This window comes from Cheilinus undulatus, linkage group 24, assembly GCF_018320785.1.
Source record: "Cheilinus undulatus linkage group 24, ASM1832078v1, whole genome shotgun sequence".
NCBI lineage: Eukaryota > Metazoa > Chordata > Actinopteri > Labriformes > Labridae > Cheilinus > Cheilinus undulatus.
In genome coordinates, this window is record NC_054888.1 from 13314683 (window position 1) to 13337171 (window position 22489).

The following is a 22489-nucleotide window of genomic DNA, read 5'->3' on the forward strand; positions in this document are numbered from 1 at the left end:
GCAGGCTCCTGAAGAGAGTCAAATAAAGACTGTATTGTGTCAGAGTTTGTAACATCAGCATATATTCTAGCTTTGTCCACAGAATATGTATCATACCATACTTTATTATTTCATATGGTATGTTATGGAATTGTATGGTAGGACATGCTGTGCTATGCAATGCTATGGTACGGCATGGTAGAGCATGGTATGGTATGGTACGGTATGGTTGGAACGGTACAGTATGGTATGGTATGGTACGGTATGGTATGGAATGGAACGGTACAGTAGGGTACAGAATTGAATGGTTTGGGATGATATGGTATCACATGATATAGCTCTGTACAGTGCTCTGTCCTACCATCATTACCTCCGCCAAGGAGGTTATGTGATCAGTTGGGTTTGTTCATCTGTTTGTTTATTTATTTGTTCGTTTGTTAGCAACATAACTCAAAAAGTTATGGATGGATTTTGATGAAATTTTCAGGAAATGTCAGAAATGGCATAAGGGAGAACTGATTAGATTTTGGGACTGATTGGATCACTGTCTGGATCCAGGAATGTTTTTAAAGGATTCTTCACTATTGGGAGATAGGGCTGATGGCAGAGGTCTGCGCTCTCTGAGTGCTTTTTTAGTTTATGGTATACTTTTGAAATTAGAAGTGTATTTTACACCCTAAGTAAATGGTAAATTGACCTAATCTTTCATCGTTAAATAATTTTTTGTTGGCCAAATAATTAGTGTCCTATGCTATTGTACTGTATCGCAGAGTCAGCTGTCTCACAGCAAGAAAGTCCAAGGTTTGATTTTTAGCTCCTGAACCCAAGATACGTGTGGAGTTATCTTACCGAGCCTCATCATTAGCATTCAGATTTTTTCAAACCGCAACAAACAAAAAAAGATATTTGGTGTCTTCTTGCAGTTCTTTAGCTTTAGTTGTAGCCTACTCCATCATGAATATTTAACATCATTGTGAAATACTACAGCAATACGTGAAACAAAGCTGCCACATGCTTTTAAATGAAACAAAGGTATGGATATGTGGCACATTCTTATTCTCCTTTTTGCTTGTGGCCTTCATGCAAAATAGAGCAATTCTTTAAAAGTCATCAGAAATCAAGAACTCGCAGTTTTTGAAAGAACAGCGCTCATTGCTGTTCAGAAGCTTTAGCCGTAGATGAGGATGTGCATCAAGTCCGCTTTTCCATGTTGGCTCAGGGTGAGAACTACGTGTTTCCTTCACGGTCAAGAAAAGCCTCTCAGCTCTGCTTGTAAACTGATGCAAACTGATGCAAACTGATGCAAACTGATGCAAACTTACATGGCTTTTCAAAGAAGGTGAATTCTATACATGACCTCTACCTAGCTCCATTTATGAATAAAGTCTTTATGATGTGATACAGAGATGTGCATCACATTGCTGTGCTGAGTTGGAGACATAATACAGTCTTTTCAGTTCAATAGGTTGAAATATTCAGAAAACATTTACATTTATCCATTATCATTTCTAAACAGTGTAAAATAAAATGCATGGATGCATGTCCATAGGATAGGGTAGGAAATTTGCACCAGCAATATGTGGCTATTTTTCTTCCAATGTTGGGCAATGTTGTAGCAACTGTGCACAATATATTACATTCTAGCAACAACTCTGTAATGTCTAATGCAGGAAAATACTGTGTCCCCCTATGTCACGCAGCAAATGTTTGCATGGACAAGTAGCCTACGGGAAGAACGGGTGGAAAACATGGTAAAAATGAGCGACAGTTGGGCTCACTTCTGCTCCAACTCACTCTTGATCTTCCAACCATAGAAGATAGAAATACGTGGGGCCCCTCACAGGTGTGTAGGGGCAGGTGAGCTGTGATTATTGGAGGGGATCAGTTGGTTATCATAGGCCCCTATATAGACTATAACCAAGCAGCTCACCCTCAGGCTTCCTGACAATCATTTATCATTTTAGTTTTTATTTATCCACGATGGATACACTTTTTATTCCTCCTGATCTGCTGCTCTACATCCTGCGATATTTATGGTCATTAAACGCTCTTAAGTAAACCTCGTTGACACAACAGAAACTCCTGAAACTTCATAAATGTAGGAGTATTGACAAAAGGTCACACAGAGACCATAGAGACAACCCTCTCTAGCCCCAGGTTGTGTAATAAATCCTTGTATCAATCCTTAAAGCCCTACATGCCTCAAACTCCTGCACGATTATATATCAATACATTTGTAGGAGCGCATGTACAAAATGGCTCACTGAAATTCAGTGATCCCTTGGTTGTTGCGGCAGCATTTAAACTTCTTAGAAGTTGTAGTTAATTTTTCTGTGCCAGTGAACCAAAATTAAGCAAAAATAATTTCTCAAGAAACTTTTCTTTGATATGCGTTTACAATGTAACTTTCTTACAGCAGTAAACTAAGGGTACCTTTCTTCCTGTTTGGATTAACACTAGCGCTGTTGGAGATAATGCAGAATTTCCATTTCTGATGTCCATTAAGAATTGCAGTTCTTAATTAATTAAAACAGCTCCATGACCCACTTTTTGGTCCCGACCCACAAGTTTAGAACCACTGCTCTAACCATTCATCTCAACTGGAGGGACAGGACCCATTTTCATTGGGTCACGGACCAAGATACAGTATATGCAAAAAGTCTATGATGTGCTCTTATTTTGAAGGATTTGTCACCGTGTCACATCTGTAGTTCCATCTCAAGTCCAAACTTCCCCATTCCTGAATGAAACCATGTTGTCATGTCTGGAAAAATTTGGGTCACAATTTGTTGTCAGGAAGATGATGATGGGTCCTGATGCTAGACCAGCTGAACCACTGCTGTAAAGGACTTGAAGGAATGCATGCAGAAAATCAAACCTGTAATTGAAGAATTAATGACACAAGTGTGGGGTCATTGTGCAAATATAACTGGCAACATAAGATTGCATAATTGGTGCAATATTGGGGTGAGTTGAATGCAACAGCCTTAACACAGTTGTATTATAAAACATATGCAATGATATTATATGGCTAAGAAAACAAATTGCCTCCAAACAACTTTATTCTAATGCCTAAATATCCTTTTCGTAACCTTGTTTCATTTCCACAACTTGTCTTTCAAGTGGGTAAAAGAAAGGTTTTGATGACCTCATTGCACACAATAATAGCACCTTTATGGTAAGAAGCTGTGTTAGGGAAGAAGGAACAAGAGAAAAAGACGGCAAGAAAGCACAGTCTCACTGAGCTGCAGATTGTGGAGGAGGAGGGAGGGAGGGGACGGCTGGAGAGACTGTCTTCAGAAAATAGTCATCCTTAAGTGGTCCATGAGAGAAAACAGCATTTGTGTTCGTGTCACCTTGCCCCCCGAGTGAATCTGCCTTTGTGTTTGTTTGTTTCTATCATGGTAGTGGGAAAGGTCAGGGACATCTTTATGGTAAATTCAGCGAGAGCTACAAGCTGTTGTGCAACTACGCTCTTTTCCACAACATCATTACAGTCCATGCTGGGTAATCTAAGATTCCTTTCGTGCACATTGTTTTTTCAGCTGAACAACATGACTGCGTTTGGTCTGTTTATTTTCCTCAGTAAAGGTGTATCTGTCTTTATATCTACCTTGTAGAGTTTACTGCTGAAGCAGTGAAAAAATCGAAACCATCAAATCAACTTCAGTTTTCTTGGTAGAAACTCTCCAGGGAAACAAAAATCACAAAAAATGCACATATTTTTGCATTCTTGTGCATAGTAATGGCACTATTTTGAGACCAATCGTTGCATTTGAAACAGCAGAGTGTAGCTCTTTGACTATCCTCCCAAAAAAACTCATAAAAAGTGTAAATATAAGATTTATTATCTGAATAAATGCTGCCCTGCTACACCCATGTAATCTGAGGCTCTGAATTAGAGGTAGGAAACAGTTGCAGATTGCATACTATGTCGAATAGTGTTAAACACTGTTCTAGATAATACTGTGCAGAACCTTTAGGCATGTTTCGGTGTTTTATTTCTAAGAAGACTTAAAAAAAAATCTCTCACAGTTTGTTGTCAGTGAATATGGTGTCTAGTTACATAAATTCCATTGATGACTACAGATGGCGTATCAGGGTCTTTAAGGGTCGTCCCATTTTAGTGGGGAAGATTTAGCCTCTAACTTTTGGATATCTGCTCCAGTCATCATTCTTCTTAAAGTAGAATTAAAAATCAAAACTGGGGAATTTTTCACGTTCTCAAAATGTGTAGAAAAACACCCATTTACTTCAAAGACAGTGGGTTAATGAGCCAGTCCATTCTTTCAAACAAATATAGACAATCAAGAGATGTAGGCAATAACTGTTTTTTTTTTTTTAGTTATATTCTCCAAACCCTATTTTTTCACCCGGATTTTAAACGCCTGATTATGCCTTTTGTGAGAGCAAAAGCAAAACAGAGTGTTTAGTGAAGTAAAATAGGTCTCCTGTCGGGGTTAAATGAACCTGAGCTCATGGCAGGACAAATAAAGCGCTTGATAAAACGCTGCTAAGGTGTGTGTTTAACCTCCCCTATGACTGAGGTGGCAGAGAGCCAGAACAAGCTTTGGCTGCAAAATAAAAAACCTGGGCGGCTACAAAGGCAACCTGAACAGTCTGAGATCCAACTGCTATTACATTTCCGTCCAGTGAGGTCACATCACTTGTCCCAGCAGACCTCAGCTTACCCATGAGCCAGACATCACAGCACAGACGGCGAAGGAAAGAGAGCGCGGGATAAATATGAAGCCGATAAATTTGACATCATGTCAAGCTGCACTCACATACTCATGCTGACCAGGGTGATTCCATCCCTATTTCTCTTCTGCTATCAACTTCCCCAGAGGCCTGAATCAATTACCATCATGGCTCCAGCGCCAGCCACTATGGGGACGTGGGAGTGTTTCAGCTTGCGGCTAATTTCGGCGCCATGGGGCATGTCTAGTCAATACACAGTCTTGTGCAGGATTGCTTCAATATTTCAGGTTTTTTCAGACGGTTGCCTACCTGCTAAGGAGGCTTATGGATATCGTCTGACACACTTTCAAGACAGAACGCTCTCCTGAGCTTAAATTTGATGTCTTTAAGAGAGAAAATATGATTTAGCAGGAAAGTGATAACACTTAGCAGCAGTAACAACATATTTAATTTTATATCAGGAAGTTTGATTTCACTACAGTGGATACATTGTTTGCATTTTGCAGTATTTTATGGAGAGCTGGTGGCCCAAATGTAGCTCTATTATGTGTGCTACAGTTTCCACTCATCATGCATCTAGTCTCCTCTTACTCTGAGTAAAGATAGTCGATACGTTGAAGTAATCATGAGAAGAAAAACACAAAAATGAGGCTGAGATTGAATCCTTTTGGTATAATGGAGACATTTGAGCATACAAAGACTACTTTAAAAAAAAAGAAAAAAATATTTGGTTCAGAGTAAGAGGGCTGCTTGTGTTTGTTTGTAGTGCCTTATTATTTAAAAAGTTTAAGTTGGTCTTTACATCTATTAGATTTTTGCATAGCAACCAAATTGAGGTACGGATCTAAAATTTTTCATAATACAGTGGAAACATTAACGTCTTTTTCCTGTCTTCATGCAGGAACAGCTGTTTTTGCTAAATACAGGAGAAGATGATTGTGTTATCAGTAGCGGCAGACATCATCCAAGTATGAAAATAAACTTTGGCTGCCTTTCTTGGTGATTCAGCCAGTGCAAATAGAACATCATCTGCATAAAGCCGAAGCCAGAACCAGACCTAGGGCTAAGCAAAAAAGATTTATTTAACAAAAACCAGTGGGCTAAGAATAGCCCCCAGGAAACACCAAAACAATTTATTTTCTTGTTCAAATATATTCCTTGCATAACTTTGACAAGAAACTCCAATGTAGATGTTGTTGAATGTTTTTTTATGGTCAGAAAAAACTGCCTAAGCAAAATTACAGTTTTTGTTTTTTTTTTTTTTTTGCCTTTCTGTGCCTGAAAATTTCCAAAATGAAAGTTGTAGAATATTCCAATCATATTGTGTCTGAATTTTCCTGAGTTGGTTGTGCACTCCTTATCATGTCCTACCACAATGTTGCAACCACATGTAGACCCAATTCAAACATGCAGTTAAACATACAGCTTCCTTTTAAGTTGATTCGACTGATACAAATAGGACAGAATCATCTACATAAAGCCAGAAACCAGCTTCAGGGCAAAGCAAACAGGTCTTATAAACTGAAAATAGAGTACTAAAGATGGACCCCGGGGGAACACCAGAACACCCTTTATCTTGTTAAATATTGATTATCTTCCTGTACAACTTTCAACTCTGATATATATATTATTAATGGCGTTTTTATGGTCTGTGGGGTTTTTCACATCACTCCCAACAAAATTCCAGAATGAACATATCTACAAAATCCCAAATTGGAAATACTTATACAACCAGATGATTTTTTATGTTTCAAGCACTCACAAAACTCATCAGAGTAAGCAGTTAAACATAACCTTCTTTGGTAGGTGATTAATCTGCTACAAATTATTATTATCAATATAAAGCTTGAAACCAGCCTCAGTTCTTAGGTAAGCAGGTTTTATAAACTGAAAGACACTGGATCGTTGATTCTGTTGTATGAGGACATTAACTTTTTATTCAGCTTGTATTCACTACTCTGACTATAGTTACATTGGACGAGACGATTCCAAGACAGATGGGGTTTAATGCCTTTTAAGGTCAGAAACACTGCCAACCCAATAAAATGAGCTTAGGGGTTTTTGCATGTTTTACGCTGGCAATATTTAGAAAGTTTAGAAATTTGCAGTTAACCCTAAGCGTTCTTGTAAGGTAATTCAGCTGGTACAAATAGGACAGTATCGTCTGCATAAAGACATAACCAGCCTTGAGGCTAAGCAACTAGTTCTTATAAAGTAAAAAATCTGATGGCTTAGAATGGACCCCTGGGGAATGCCGGAACAGAAAACATGATCCTAACCAATAAACTGCATATTTTTAATAGCTGAATATGGATAACTAGAGAAGAAAAGAGTGGGGAAGAGCAGAAAAGGGCAAATCATACTAAAGCAGCTCCACTACACACATGGAAACTGCTCCAGGTATGTGGGTTTTCCTGAATAAAAATGTGTCACTTTGCATTCATCCATGCAGCTCAGAAGTTTTATGCATGTCTAACAACACCGCTATTTCTTGCCTTGGTCTTCTACAAGAATATTTCAGTCTAAAATAGAGAGGAGCTGTTTTCATCAGTGAGAGAATCGAGTTTTCTCCTACAATCAGTCACTGAGCTGCTTCCTGGTAGGCATTTTGCCACTGCCTAGAAATCTTTGTCTTCCCACTTTACCTTCAGATGATTCAGTGATGCCAAAAATCAGTCCTAACACCAGAGCTTATGCAGATTTGAAGAGTTCTTTGACAGAAATTTCCATCAGCCATTCATACAGTTGTAAAGACACACAGAGGGAGGCAGGCCTGAGCGTCTGAAACAGGGCAGCACGCTACACACTCCTGTCTTTTCAGATCATCTTTGAAGCAAATGGCCTGTCACAATGCTAGCTGCATCAACGGCAACATATTTAGCTGTCTCCCCTGTCAACAGACTGTAAAACGGTAAGGGGTGATAACGTTGTGATGCTAACAGGTATAAAGAGGTGCCTGTAGCGATTGCTCGACACTTATCTCTGCTGCACAAGTACCCACATGAAGAGGGAAGCCACGTGTGACAGAAAGCAGGGCGATGAAGAGAATGGCTTGTACTGTAACACAGATTTCAGCAATACCATGTTTGATTGCCTCATCAGATTTGTTGGCCCCGGCGCTAACGAGAAGCAGACTCACATGCCAGGATACGATTGTGATGGTTTCTTGGAGCATTGTGGTGATGATTGTCGCAGCATGGTGGGGAGCTTGTATGCTTTTTATGATGCTAGTGCACATATCAAGAGGAAATTTCATAAATTGAATAATTTTCCATTTGCCTCCAGGGTGCTGCACGATCCAACTAAGATTCTTATTGATTTTTAACCCTACATGCTGTACAAGTTCTGGCACTCTAAGCATTCACCTCCCAGCTACACCTGGGAGATCTTAAGATGAAGCATCACCACCTTCTGCTAAAGCAGCTGGAGGTTAAAAGCTTTGCTCAAGGGCATCTTGTTACTGAAGAGAGGGGAGAGCTTTCAAACTGCCTGCTTAACTTTCTCTCTCCCCTCTCTTTACCTCTGGGCTTATCTGTTCTTACTGGCTAGTGCAATTTCCCTAAAAGCAGCACACGTGTCACAAACTTGTATTGCTTCTTCTCCCTGCTCCTTTTCCCTTTGTAAGCTTATTGAAGTCTTACCACCTGTCACCAAGGGGCCAAACGAGCCTCCGTCCATCTATCCTCTTGTTCAAGGCTCTTGCTGATTGATAGGCCAGGTAATAGCCCTCCACACTGACACTTTTATTTGCAGAATTTACAGGCAAAGGGCACCTGCTGTTTTGAGATTGCCCTATTATCTCCTGCCGAGGCCAGATGAGCTCACAGGCTATGTATGAGGCCAGTTTTAATTTGGATGTTTTGTGTGTGCGTGTTATGTTTGTATATGTACATAAACTTGGAATTGAAAGTGGAATTTACAGCCTACATATGTCCTGATTCCCTTACAGACCTATTAGCTATGTAAATCCAAGATTATGACATAATCCTATGATTTGAGGCAGTCTGTTCACCAACGACAACTTTGGATGGTTTTCAGTGCTTTGGCAGAGCGAAGTGAGCAGGAGTGCTGGAGTATCAACAAGCAAAACCTCAGCTTTTAAAATACTTGGGATTTAGTTTTTAGAAGGAGAGAAGGCATTTTAATTTGAGCACTAATGAATATGCAAATGTTTAGAAAAGAGTATATAAGTAAGTGACGTTTTCTACACAGACATAGGGATATACTTACAATGACTCATCCAGACAAACAGAAGAAAATGCAATGAAAATGCAAATTTGTTCATTTTAATCATTTTTGGTTTGTTCAACAGACATTCAAAAATGTATTACAGTTGAAGTCGCAAAATTCTTCTTCCTTCCATGTTTCACATTTTGTTGTCTTGCCATTTAATTATTTTAAATTCAGTTAATTCGGGAAATTTTGTAGTTATCAGTTTATTTGCTCCTTCTCTTAATATTCAAGGGGAGGTTGTATGTATAGCACCAGTTCATAACCAAAGTTATCTCAAGACACTTTAAGAAGAGGGCAGATCTAAACCATACTCTCAGTTGTGGCCTATTATTATAAATACAAGCATTAATCACCATGAGGACAACACTAGCAGTATCTAGCCAAAAAACAAACAAACAAACAAACAAAAAACCTTCCCTTCCCATGCCCAGCAGATCAGACTGATGTTGGACAAGAGAAACAACAAAACAACAAACAAAAGACAAATTTATGGCTGTCATGGCCATAAACGTATCTCTAATTTTGTAGAAAATTGCTGTAACTTTATTAATGTGATTGAAAGAAAACAGAACAATGCAATATTAGCATTAGCACTACTGATCATAAACAGCAGAAATATACCAAAATACTTGATAGGAAATATGAGTAGTTAAGCTGGGAGTCATCAGTCCCATCACCTGGTTCACCTGGTTCATACTGTCCGGTCCAAGGCTTCTGATAATATTATCCAAATTTTTAATTCTTGGTTGAAACCAACAAATCAAAGCATGTTAGCTGACTTACATTTGTTGTCAGCACATTAGCAAGCTAGTATGCTAAGTGACATAAATATTACATAAATTATTATGTGTTTAAGGTCCAGTCAGCAAAATAACCATTAGCTGAAGGTAAAGTTAGATGATGCATTGAAATGTTACTTCAAGAAAAGGAAGTCTGGGTTTTGACAAGACATTTCAAACAAATACTGTTGTTAGGAGGGGAAATTTGTTTCCTCAGTAATGTGAAATAATCAGTGATTGGTCAATTGGTTAGAGGATGCAAGAAACCTGATTGGGGCTTCACCTCTATAGGGATTGGATATCTATCTGATGTGGAGGCCAGTGTTGTTCCAAAGCTGGACATCAGTTAAATATGGTAGTGTAAGTTCAAGTATAATAGTGCTGCAAACATACAAAAGCGAGCTCATGCTCAGTGTGTGTCATGACCTAAGTGTCATGGGATACTGCAAACCAACCACTGGTGGACCTGGTCCAATAATGCAGTTAGACCTTAGCTGTTTGCCAGGTGAATCAGCTGGTACAAACAGGACAGTATCAGCTGTATACAGCTGGAAGCCAGCCTCAAGGCTAAGCAAGTAAGTCGTGTGAATAAAAAGATAGAGCACGAAGGATTGACACCACACCCAGTGTATTGTGTGAAAATGGAATTTGGATAATCTGGTAGGAAAAAGTGTTAAATTGATATGGAAATGGCAGATGGAGCAACTGGGTGACAACTTTTGTATTTATATCAATACTACCACAAGTTTTATTCATGATATCAAGGGATAACTACTCATAGTATTTCTAGAAAGTGTGGTAAATTCTCACTTGTTAAAGCCATGTATTCCTGTTTCTCTTGTTCTGTTAGTTTTGTTGCTTTTGAGATGCTCAAATGCAAAAAATCAGATTATAAACTAGTCATACAGATAAGTATACAAGCGTGAAGCATCCTTGCAAAGATTCAGCTTAAACAGGTGGTATTTTGCATGTTTATTTATCAGGGTGTCCAATCCAGGATTTCGCCAAGCCTCAGAAGCTCAGTCAGCAGAACTTTCTGGAAAGTTTTGGGTAAACGGGACTGAAATATTGAAACAGTACGACTCATTAGCTGCATACACAAAGCAGGAAAGCCAGCCAGCTGTTATCAAACCGCATTTTCTTTCCAGACACACTGCAGGCTGAGCATCTTTCAGGCTGGCTGGCTTCATGCATAGAGAATGTCACTCCTGGGAAATCTAATACTTTCACTAATATTCTTGGGAGTGGAAGGTTGAACTTGTTTGTCCATTTTGGAAAACACATAAAAACTATTGAAAGTCAACAAGAGGAAACTTGGAGGAAAGTAATAAACGTCCTCAGGCATTTAAATGTCAACTGCTGTTCTGAATAGATCCCAGGTGTGAGTGGGTGTAAACATGAAAGCGTCTCTTTTCTGAGCAATGAATGTAAACATGAAAAGGCAAACAGAAGCTTGATACCAGCCTTCTCTCCTGGTGCAACATTAACACATCACTTATTTTATCTCTCTCTCTCTCTGACCTTGCTCCTAGCGATTGGCGAGCCAGTGCGGCTCGAGTGGTACAACCCTCAGGGCGAGCGCATCGTGCCCTCCAAGCGAATGGCACTTCACTCGGAGACGTCACGATCCAGGCTCATCATTTACAACGCCATCATCGAGGACGCGGGGATCTACCGCTGCCAGGCCACTGATGCCAGCGGCCATACAGAGGAGGCCTCAGTCGTGCTGGAGATCTACCGTAAGTTTAAAGGATATAAAGCACTCATACACTTTTAAACCTGCAGATGCTGTCTACTTACCTGCTCAGGAGGTTCAACATGAAGGGAATAAAACTCTCACATTGGCGTTTGAGCCCAGTGATCATCAGCCAATTCATATTCTAAGCCGAACCATAGTCACAAGCTGTTGGGAAGAGTGTACATTTTAGTACCATGTGTACCTCTGACTGTGTGAGAGTGGGTGTGCTAAATTCCTTCTTGTGATTAAAGTATAATGACGGCGAGTAATACCCTGGGACTCAGTACCTGCCAGGCATAATGAGGGATGTGGCTCTGAGGCTAACCCGCCTTGCTGACCCGTCACTTTTTCTCTGACAAAAGTCAATGTTACGAGGCGGGGGTGGCTCAGTGGTTACAAGAAGTGTCCCCTTGCAGATTCCAGGCAGTGAATCAACCATCGTTTCCCCCCGTTTGAGTGTCCTTGGGCAAGACATCAAACTTAAACTCAACCAGGTCATTTCTGTGATTTGTGTAGGGCAGGAGTGAGTGCCCCAGTGGCGACTGCAGTCCTGCTCCAATGTGGTTTCTCTGAGATCAGTCCCTCCTGAAAAATACAGGACTTTAGAGAATGGGCAGTCTGAAAGGGTTATTTTAGTAAATAATGTGTTAGGCCAGACAAGGTTCATGCACAGTATATATCACAATTAAAACAACAGTAAGCCAAAATGCTGTGCAAGGTTAATATGCAATATCTTTTAAGTTGGAGTATAAAGAGCTATTTAAAAAACAGTTAAACTTATGCAATAACACTTTGTTCCTTTTGGTGCACCGTAGGTAAGCCACTATAGGATTTCTTTTGCATGTATAGTCACAGTGTTTAAAAAAAATGCACCTTTGAATGTCTCATTTTACTTTGAAAGCTCAGTGTAGAAGTCAGAAGTAATCTGACCCTTGTGATATCAAACATATAACTTGATCACTGTTTGCCTTTACTTTTCAATCTGTAACAAGTTATTTTTCCATTGCTATGTTGTAGAAATGTAGAATCTACCAGAAGTTCCATATTTAATTTCGAAATAAGAGTAGGTTTGTACCCAAACAGGAGGTTATGCCCTATTAGATTAATATAGTCCAAATATGAGAAATTAAAGCATAAAAAAGCTGTTTAGAACTGCTTAATAATGGGATTGGCAACATGCAATTAAAAAATGTTATTTTTAATGATTAACTGTGGTATTCACCAATCAGCCATGTCAAAAATCAATCATTTTACAGCCCTTAACAGAATAAAAGCATGATTAATGTGTGTGCATTATAGCTGTATAACAAAAATGTCCAAGAGTATAGCTCAACTTAAATTTGACTCATAGATGTATGTCTTGAGCAACAATTTAAAACTTTCACTGGAGTTAGCTGTTCTGATTTTCACATGTAGACTTTAATAGTTTTCAAGTTGCTGCGACAAATGCTATCACACCTCTGGTTTCAAGTCCAGATCTTGGAGCGTCTAAAAGCATCAGGTGTGTTGACCACCTGGCTCTGACTGGAGGATGTTGGCACAACTACTCAGATAAATTGTTGGTCCTTTTGTTGCTAGGTCAAGAAAGCTGACTTCAGCTTCCCTCGGCAGTGACCATGTAGTCTGTTTTAAATTACTCCGCTGGGTTAAATCTTAACTTTATTGAAGAAAAATATCACAAGCAAACACAAAATGAATCTGTCCTGGGTAGGGGTTGACATATAGTATGTTTCCAGTGCAAATACTGATACCAGTTATCAGCAGACCATGAGACCAGTAACCCATATTCAGAACCAGTACGGATATGAGGCTTGGGTGTTGATTGACTATTCCTCATGTAAAATTTGATCAATCAGTGGTTGATGTAGGCAGGAAATTAGGTGAGAGTGTGTAGCATGTAAACAGAATCAGAGGGGAATACACTGAGATTGATTTTATATGTGATCAGTAAGATAAAGCACAGATACAGATAATCAGCCAAATGCTGAATATCAGCCCCAATAGTAATCACTAGACCCCAAGTCCTGGCATTAGTTGGAGGTCTAGACTTGAGCGTTGTACCCTTGAAAAGAAGAGTTAAGATTTTCCACCACCACTACTGTTCAGACTGCTATTAGATAAGTCCCAGCCCTTCTAGATCTTGATTTGTTGATTAGATATCAGTGATAATGATGAGGGAAATATTGCAAAAGTTTAACTACTTTCAAAAGAGATGGCTGTGGGTGTAGCAACAAAAAACAGGTGACACTCGTGACCGTTTTTGCACTCAGGATGCTGAAAACTGAAAACACTGAGTTGCATCGATTGTGAATAGAAATGGGTAATGTCAGTGCTAAGAACTGCAGCAGTGGGCACCGGTGATGCTTCTTCATATATAGTATATAATATTATGATTAATGATATCTTAAGCTGGACCCTGAAGCTGACAGGAAGCCAGTGAAGAGCAGCCAGTACGGATGTGATGGGATTCTCTCTCCAGGTAGGAGATGTGCAGGAGATAACTGATCAGTAGAAACATACATGGTCCTAAAGAGATGCAATAAGTGCAGATAACACCAAAATGTAGTATTTCAACATTTGGACTTGGAATACGATATGGAAAATGTCACTGATTTTCAAGGCACAGTGTCTTTTCTCTGCCGTGAAACCCAAGTAAGTATATCTGCAGTCCTTGCTAGGTCTCCTTTTAAGTACCAAAGGCACAGTGTGTAAAACATTTTCTATTGACAGGCATCACAATAGCAGGGACAGTCAAAAAGACACAAAATGAACTGGGTGAATTCTGTGATTGGAATCATCCAAATAAAAGGATACTCCAGGACTATGATCAGGAGTATTCCACGAGTTTAATTGGAGAAGATTTTAAGGTTCAATGACTTGATTCTGGTACACAGACAGACTCAGGTACACACAGTCACATGTGCATACTGTGGAAATCATCACCTGCTGTGTGGTTGCCTTTTTCATCCTGGCCCAGCGAACCATTAGGAGAGACATCACAGCCTCAATCACACCTGCCACCACTCAGCCTTCGCCTCATTCACCACACAACCAGCTCCCTGAAACCATCGTTTCCATGGCAACTGGGCGTCGCTCACTCGGGGCCCTCGGTGTAGATTGCATGAGCAGCATAAGGATGAAAAAAGCTGCCTGAAGCTGCAGCCAGCCGTTCTGCCAACGCACAGCCGGAGCAGGCGAGGACTCCTCTGGCGGTGCAGGGGCCTGTGTGCTACAGCATGTTATACATGAAATCCATGACCTGTGGGACGGAAGGTGTTGACATGCTCTCAGTACTTTACTGACATCTCCATGATGGCCTGTTGTACCTGTGTAACACTGACTGGCAGATCAATTTTTCAGTCCCGAACATGTACCTTTACTCGGATCACCTTCATAGAAACACAGAAAGCTATTTTTTTCAGGGTACATATGATGTTCATTCAAAAAGTACAAGAAATGACCTCCTAAGCCCTTATCTTGACACTTTTCCTTGACTTTGATGATAAATACATCACAGGGTTAAGGAACACTGTAGTGGCAAAACCCCTTCTGGGCAACAAAACTCCAGTCCAAAGGTCATTTTCCGCCTCAAGATGTCACCGTACAAGCCATAGAAAAGATGTGGCTGACCACCACAAAGACTTTTGAGTTAGAAATCCTTTAAGACAGCCCCAAATACCAATACGTCGGGTAAATGCGAGGTCAGACATAATTTAATCCATAATCCATGTAAACATCAGTAAAACATCCAAAGTCAGGCTGGCAGTAATTAAGACTTTACCCACTTTATCTGCATTCTTTAGACACAAAAACACTTTGAAACGTTGGTTGATTGACTCATTGGAGTTTTGGTTTGGAGTTGCCACATTGAAGGTATTTCTAAGCAAACCTTCCTCCATAATTTTGACTTTATATATCACATTTTGATCTTTTAGATTCCCATTTTTAAATTTCAAGTCATATTTTGACCTTTTTAACTCCTTATTTTGGCTTTTTAATGCCATATTTTGACTTTTATACACATGATTTCAATTTTTTCTCATATTTTAACATTTTAAATTCATATTTTTTACTTGTCATATCATATTTTGGCCTTTTACACACCCAATTTGAATTTAGATTATATTTTTACTTTTTAAGTCATAATTTTGAATTCTAGCTCATATTTTTGACATTTTCAACTCCTAATTTTGTCTTTTTAATCCCATATTTTGAACTATCAGACTCACAATTTAAAATTTTAAGACATAATTGACTTTAAACTCATGATTTCAAATTTGATTTCATATTTTGACCTTTAAAACTTATGATTTCAACTTTCTTCTTCTCTATTTGCTTTTAAAAACATTATTTTTTTTCTATTTTAATATCATGTTCTGCTCTTTTTAACTAATACGTTGAAATTTTTATCTCAGATTTGAGCCTTTAAACTTATTTTTACTTTTTTGAGTTTCCAAATGATTTATTATAAGTGCTGTTTTTTTTTTTGTTTGTTTGTTTTGTTTTGTTTTTTTGTTTTTTTTTTCATATTTTATTACTGGTGAAAATGAGGTTGACAGTTTAAGGTTGTGTTGACCCTGTTTGGCCCTCAAGTTAGACCTAAATCCAGAATCCAGACCCTGCTGTGATTGAGTTTGACACCCCTGCTCTAGTGTAATCCTGTGATAAAGAATAAATGTAGAATTCAAACAGCTCTTAATATGGCTGACACATGACTATGTCACTGCCGTTTCAATCTGTTAGTATCCCCCGGAACAAAAAGGTCCATTTGAGCGAGAATGAAGCTTGGCTTGGCTTCCTAATTTTCCTCGAGCATCAGGCATAATTCATCCTCACTGGCCCATGAATGTCTCAACAAACTTTGAAACCATTCAACTTGTGGATGTTAGGATAAAGGGAAAACTTACTGTGTAAACTATCCTAAGAACTTAGTGATCCCTGGCCTTACCTTGAGTCCCACCATGAGGTAGCCTGTTACCAACCATTTTTGGATTGCCATGAAATTTAGTACAAGCTTTCCTTTTCTCTTCAAGATGATCTGTAATAGAACATTGCAGAGTTTGCATAACTGAAGGCATGCCTGTTAGTTAACTGGTGGCCAGTTGGTGTGAGTGTTAGCATAAATCTTGCCTGTCTTTTTGTGTATGTCTTGTGGTTGACTGGCAGGTTGTCCAGTGACAGCTGACACAGGCTTCAGCCAGCCACAACAGTGGAACACAACAAATGTCAAAACAAGAAGGGTGACGACTTAGCCAAGCTGCGTACCATGCCAAAGCACGTTTGTCTGCCCAATGTGGAGTTCTTCAGGAAGTGACCGAAACAAAAAATGCACAAGAGAACGAAAAGATCTGAAGAGGCCTCTTCATGACACTTGGGTCCATCCAAATTTGCACCTCTTTCTTATTAGACATTTCTGATCAGAAAGTTCCCATCCAGCACAGTTAATGATTAAACAATGATTCAGCAATTCATCAGTTTTTGTCAAAACAAGGTACGTAATAAACCAGTTGACTAGACATTTTGTTTTTCTATCAACTTTTACCATGTGCATGTTGTTCAGAAGGTTCACAATCTCAAGGCAACATGTTAATGGAGGACACAAAGTCCATCTATCATATAGCCATGAATAAAGTTGTTGTGCATAATCAGACAAAAACAGCATGTGACTGTAATTATCAAGGATACCTGCGTTTATCAATCAGGGCATGCTGACATGAATTTGTGCAGAGCTTTTTTTTTAATAAACTAAATTTTTGATATCTTTGTAGCAATGTCTCATGTCAGCAATCAATTTGTTCTGTCAGCATGTAGGCTGTGTCATGCCGTTTAGAGGTAATTTGGCTTCCTCATGCCCTCTCCAATCTCCAGCTGGCCTGTACTCACATTAATTCTAGCCAAACCAGCCTGAGCATGTACATACATCAACAGGTCCTAAAACAACATGTGTTTTTTTATAGAAGTAGTGCAGTCTCGTAGTCATCAGAATGGAGACAGAGAACATTACTGCAACTTTACTGGCTTTGTGGCTCAGTTTTGAGTTGTTTTTAGCCCTCTTAAGCCTGGTTTATGCTTCTAAGTTGAAGCTATGCCACAGGCCCACATAGCCCTGAATGCTAAGTAGATGCCTGTACATGTAGTTGACATGCACATCTTCAGAAATATAACTATGCTGCCCATAACCCCTGTTATGTATCCGCCGGTTTGTCTCTGAGTACTGTCTACATGCATATTTTGTGTACTCTAGTATGGGATAAATGGCTGCAGATCTACTACTAGTACGGTCCTCAAATATGTATCCAGTGCAAAAATCCCCCTGCCCTGTGCCTCAGCTGATCCATCATCCATAATGTTCATGGAGAATTGCAGTATAATACATTACTTTTCACTGTTTACCAGCTTCAGCTCCATTATTAAACACTTGGTCTCTGTCGCCCTGATGTCTTCTACACAAACATGCAGGAATGTGGTAAGAGGGAACTGTCTAGCTGCTGAGTATTTCAGAGTGACAAAGACAAGTATGAGGTGCCACTTTGACAACTAAACCTTGCTGAATCCCACCCCTTCCATCCATACTGGCAGGATTTCTAATTTTTTCTGTATGTTTTGCTCTCTTACATAGCACTCGTTAACAAAACCCAAAGAGGACAACACAACTAGAACCATTATCAACAGTCAAATATGTTGGTACAAGATCAACTTTTTCAAATTCATTTTGTGTTTGTTCTAGCCTGAGCTGTCCTTTGTTTACCAAGATAAATAAATAATACATGTTTGGTTAAATCAGTGCTTTTGCTTTCAGCAGATCTGCTGTCACGACTTTAAACTCTCCTATTTTAAATGGCTTGCTTTCCCAAACAGAAGAGAGAAATAGTTTTCCCTTGATAGGACAAGTTACTGATGACAATTTCAGAAACGACTTCAAATAATCCACAGTCATTTGGTGTGTTTGCAGCAATAAAAGGTGGGGGAAATTCATAATAAGGTTTCCCTGAACAATGTCACATCCAGCTCCTTTCATTTCCTCTTTCTTTATTAATGGAACAGGCAATAATGCTGCATAAGCCCATTTTCTGAAACCTGAATATTTTGCAAGTGAGGACAGGAACAAATCTGTTTCCAAGTTGACAGAGGTCCAGGGAAATTGGCTCATCAAGGTTTCAGACAGTCATCCTCGCAGTGATGTCGGCTAACTCCAGAGCTCTGAGTGTATTCTCTATTCGGCAGTGTCAAGTGTGCAGCAGAGTGTTTCTCTAGACAGGATGTTTCCCTTACTGATGCTCTTGTAGAGCAGTGTGACAATAAAAGAGAGGAAGTGGATCCAAACAGGAGGCACAAGTGACACCAGAAGGGTTCAAATCTGAGCAAGAGAGCGGCAGATTTGGGGAATAAAAAGGACACATGGGAGAAACTGATATGAAACCAACAAAGTGAGTGACAAAAAAACATGCAAAGGCATCCTTGAAGTTAACGATGGCGCCAAGATGCCAGGCACGTTTCTGGGTGCAGTCGGGAGAGAGAAAGCTCATTTTAGGGAGCAGCCTGGCATAAATCACGCTGCGAAATGCTAATGCCGAAGCCTCGCTAACGGAAGGTACTGATAGGGGAGCTGTCGTTGATTTATTCACACCTTCACAATACAGAACACAGATGATAGCAGGTGGTTCCAGGGCTACTGGTGCCAGCTCCGGCACACATCAAGAGCAGTTTGAAGAAGGATCACATGCTTGACTCAGAGAAGTGTGCTCAGAAAGAGATTCTTCATAACACTAAATGTTCAAAGAAGGCTATACCTTTCAACACGTACAGCAGAATTGAATATTTACATGTTCCTAAAAGCTGCTTGTGCTATTTTCTACTTTTACAAACACTAAGGCTAAAGAATATCTCTACGGTGACTTACAGCATGTGAAACAGCCATCCTTCTGTCATTTTTTTTGCTATTTCATCACCTCATCTGTGTCCAGGAAAGCTGTCAAATCAGGATTTAGCTTTTGTGTTATTTAACTTCACAAGTGCTATCCTATTCCATAGCAAACATAGCTACTTGTGTTCTTTCTGAGTCTAAAATAGCAGAAATTGCCGTTAAATTTGATGCAACCAAGGAAACTAAGGAAACGCCTGTACTTTGACTTTTTTAGCACTGCCACTGTGGGTGTATAACCATGCTGGTCTTTACTTCAACTGTTTTGATTAATACCTGTTTCTGAAACTATTCCCCAATTGCCATTGCATTTGGTTTAGCCTGGGACACCAAGAAGGTTTCCATTTTTAAAGTTAACTAATATCTGGCTAATATCTTTACCAAAGCATTGCCTCAATGATAATCTTGGTGTGCTAATGGCAGCTTTTTGGTCAGCTACTTTGCTTGAAATCAAATGTCTAAAACCTGTCTCTGATTACCATCAAATCTGATACAACCAAGGAAACTAAGATGGTTAACAGGGTGAAATAATTGGCTATTTAGAATTGAAACTTTTGGCATATTAGCATCTTTTTGAAGGCCTTTAACTAAACTGTTTTGATTAATGACTTAATTTTGGAAAGTAGTACTTGATTGACATGAAATTTGAGACACCAAGAGGGCTCTGATCACATCAGTCATTAGTTTCCAGGAATGGTTTAGAGATTAACAATAACATTGATATAAGGTATTTTAGGTCATATATTCCTCTGTCCTCTCAAAGGATGCTTCAGTGTATCCTGTGACAAAGAATATGATAAAAGGTAGAGTTCATGCAGCTCTTAATATGGCCGACACATGATTATGTCAATCTGTTAGTATCACCCCAGAACAAAAAGGACTATTCGAGCGATTCAATAGTACCCAGAGAGTGAACATTGGCATGGCTTGGGCAATCTTCCACATTTTCCTTGAGCACCAGGTATAATTCATTTTAACTGGCCCATGAAGGTCTCAGCAAACTTCAAAATCATTCAACAAGGATAGAAATTTTACTGTGTAAAGTATCATAACTACTGGGGTGATCCCTGGCCTTTTCTTAAGGTATCATGTCTCCAACCCTTTTTTGGATTGCCGTTGCACTTGGTACTAAATGCTAAATCAAACTTTTTCCTACACAGATTTTGTTTTTTTGTGTGATTTTAAGTCCAACATATACATGTCAAAATGAAAAAAATAACTAAAATCACAAATGTGAGGTTGTGCTGGAAAAAAAAAAAGATACCATATAAGGCAAGACAAACAGGTTAAATATAAAATCAAAAGAAGTCAGAAAATAAATCCTTGACCCCAGAAGGTTAAGGCCTAAGTGTCCAACTTTTACCTTTAAGTGTTGTGAGATTTGGCAAAGCCAAAAACAGGAAGTTGTTTTATACGATAAAAATCATGCCTGACCAATATAGGCATTTAAGCATTGCTAGAACGAGCATCTTAGCATGCTAATGTTAGCTTTTAGCTCAACTTTTTTGCTTAAGACCAACCATGTTTCTGCAATTTGACCAGTTTAAAATGAAATTTGGTAACGCCAATGATGCCGGCATAGTGAACATAATAGACCTCATACCTAATCAAAGTTGGCATTAGAGCACTTTAGCGTGAGCATCTTGGCATGCTAATAATAGCCTTAAACTTAACTGCTTTATTTGAGACATGAGTGTCAGAAAATTTTATCTGATTGCTATGAGATATGGTACAACCAAGGAAACCAAATAAATATCACAGTATCCATGACTAATAGCTTTTTTAAACACTTTTACATCTTGGTACGCTAATGATAGCCTTTAGCTTTGTAGGGCACTAAAATGTGAGAAAAAAGACTCCATTGCCCTGAAATATGCTGAGCCATGGCCACTAAGAGAGAAAATTTAGGTCAACCTCTTTGATTAAGAAAAACAAAATCTAAAAACTATTAAATGGTCGACGTGAAATTTCAGTGATGGGCCAAATCATTATGAACATTGTAGAAATATGTAAGAATTTAAACACTCTCTTCCAAAGCACAGCAAACCTAAGTTCTGCCTGATAGAGCTAATATCATGGCTCAGGGATGAAAAAACAAAACAGGATAAAATAGAGGCTTACAGTGGAGAGCTTCCTATTTATATGGCAGAAACAAAAGCAAAGATAAGAGAAAGGTTAGGATGATGTAGCAGCAATTTGAACCAGACCAGAATAACAAAGTATCCTGCCCTGCATAAAAGCACCATTTTTCTTCTTTCTGTTACACCGCTGTTGTTCTTCCAAAACAGTGCTGCCTGCTGTGAGGTGTCCAAATCGAGGCCATACAAACACTTTAACCCACATTATCTACAAAACTATAAAACCCACCTAAAAAAAGACAAGCAGCGAGCCAACCATGCAGAAAATTGGAGGGAAATACATTTATAAGCAACTTGTCTTTTTTTCCTCCCTATTTTCCTTTTGATGTTCAGACCTGCATTAAACTGTCTGCTCTGAATACAGGCAGAAGGGGAGAAAAAAAGCTGTTCCATCTCCATCTTGTTTGATCTTTCAGAGCGGCTGACGTTTCGGGATGTTCAGTCACCGCAGGAGTTCCGCCACGGTGAGACAGCCGAGGTGGTTTGTGACGTCATCAGCTCGCCGGTGCCTGTGGTGGTGTGGTACTACCAGGACAGAGAGATCACAGAGGAGCACCACAGTAAGTTTCATGGCCTACTTTTACAATAACACAACTCTATAAACAGAAAATGTGAGGTAGGTTGAGATAATTGTGACAAAAACTAGTTGAGTTCCTTAAATGAAGTTCAAAGTAGGGCGGTCAAAAATAGAGAGTATGCACTGATGTTACTCTTTTTTTCACCGTCAGTTGATTGATAGTACAGCTCTCGACTTTCATATTATGTCCATGGTATAAACTGTTATTAGGTTGGGTACTTCCCCTCATGAATACAGTACTGTGCAGAACTTTTAGGCATGTTTTGGCCAAAAATTGAGGCTGAAGTAGAGCGTAGATGACGATTGACACAACCCAGGCCATTCTCTGGATGTCCTTGCATATTACCAGGGGCAGGGGAAAATAATCTGTTTAAAACATAACAAAACCAACACTTGTATGGCAGAGTGAGGGGTGGAGGTGGT

The 22489-nt window shown here is 39.3% G+C and overlaps 1 protein-coding gene across 11 annotated transcripts in view; it reads left to right on the plus strand.

Moving 5' to 3' along the window:
* LOC121506408 (neural cell adhesion molecule 2-like) overlaps window positions 1–22489 on the plus strand; it is a 475738-nt gene that overhangs the window by 313150 nt on the left and 140099 nt on the right. For all 11 annotated transcript variants that reach the window (XR_005991640.1, XR_005991641.1, XR_005991643.1 and 8 more), the window contains exons 3-4: window positions 11225–11431; window positions 21906–22049. Coding sequence is in view for 4 of the 11 variants with exons in the window: in XM_041782202.1 (XP_041638136.1) it covers window positions 11225–11431; window positions 21906–22049 (351 nt within the window). In the remaining 7 variants the exon portion in view is untranslated. The remainder of the gene's footprint in view (window positions 1–11224; window positions 11432–21905; window positions 22050–22489) is intronic.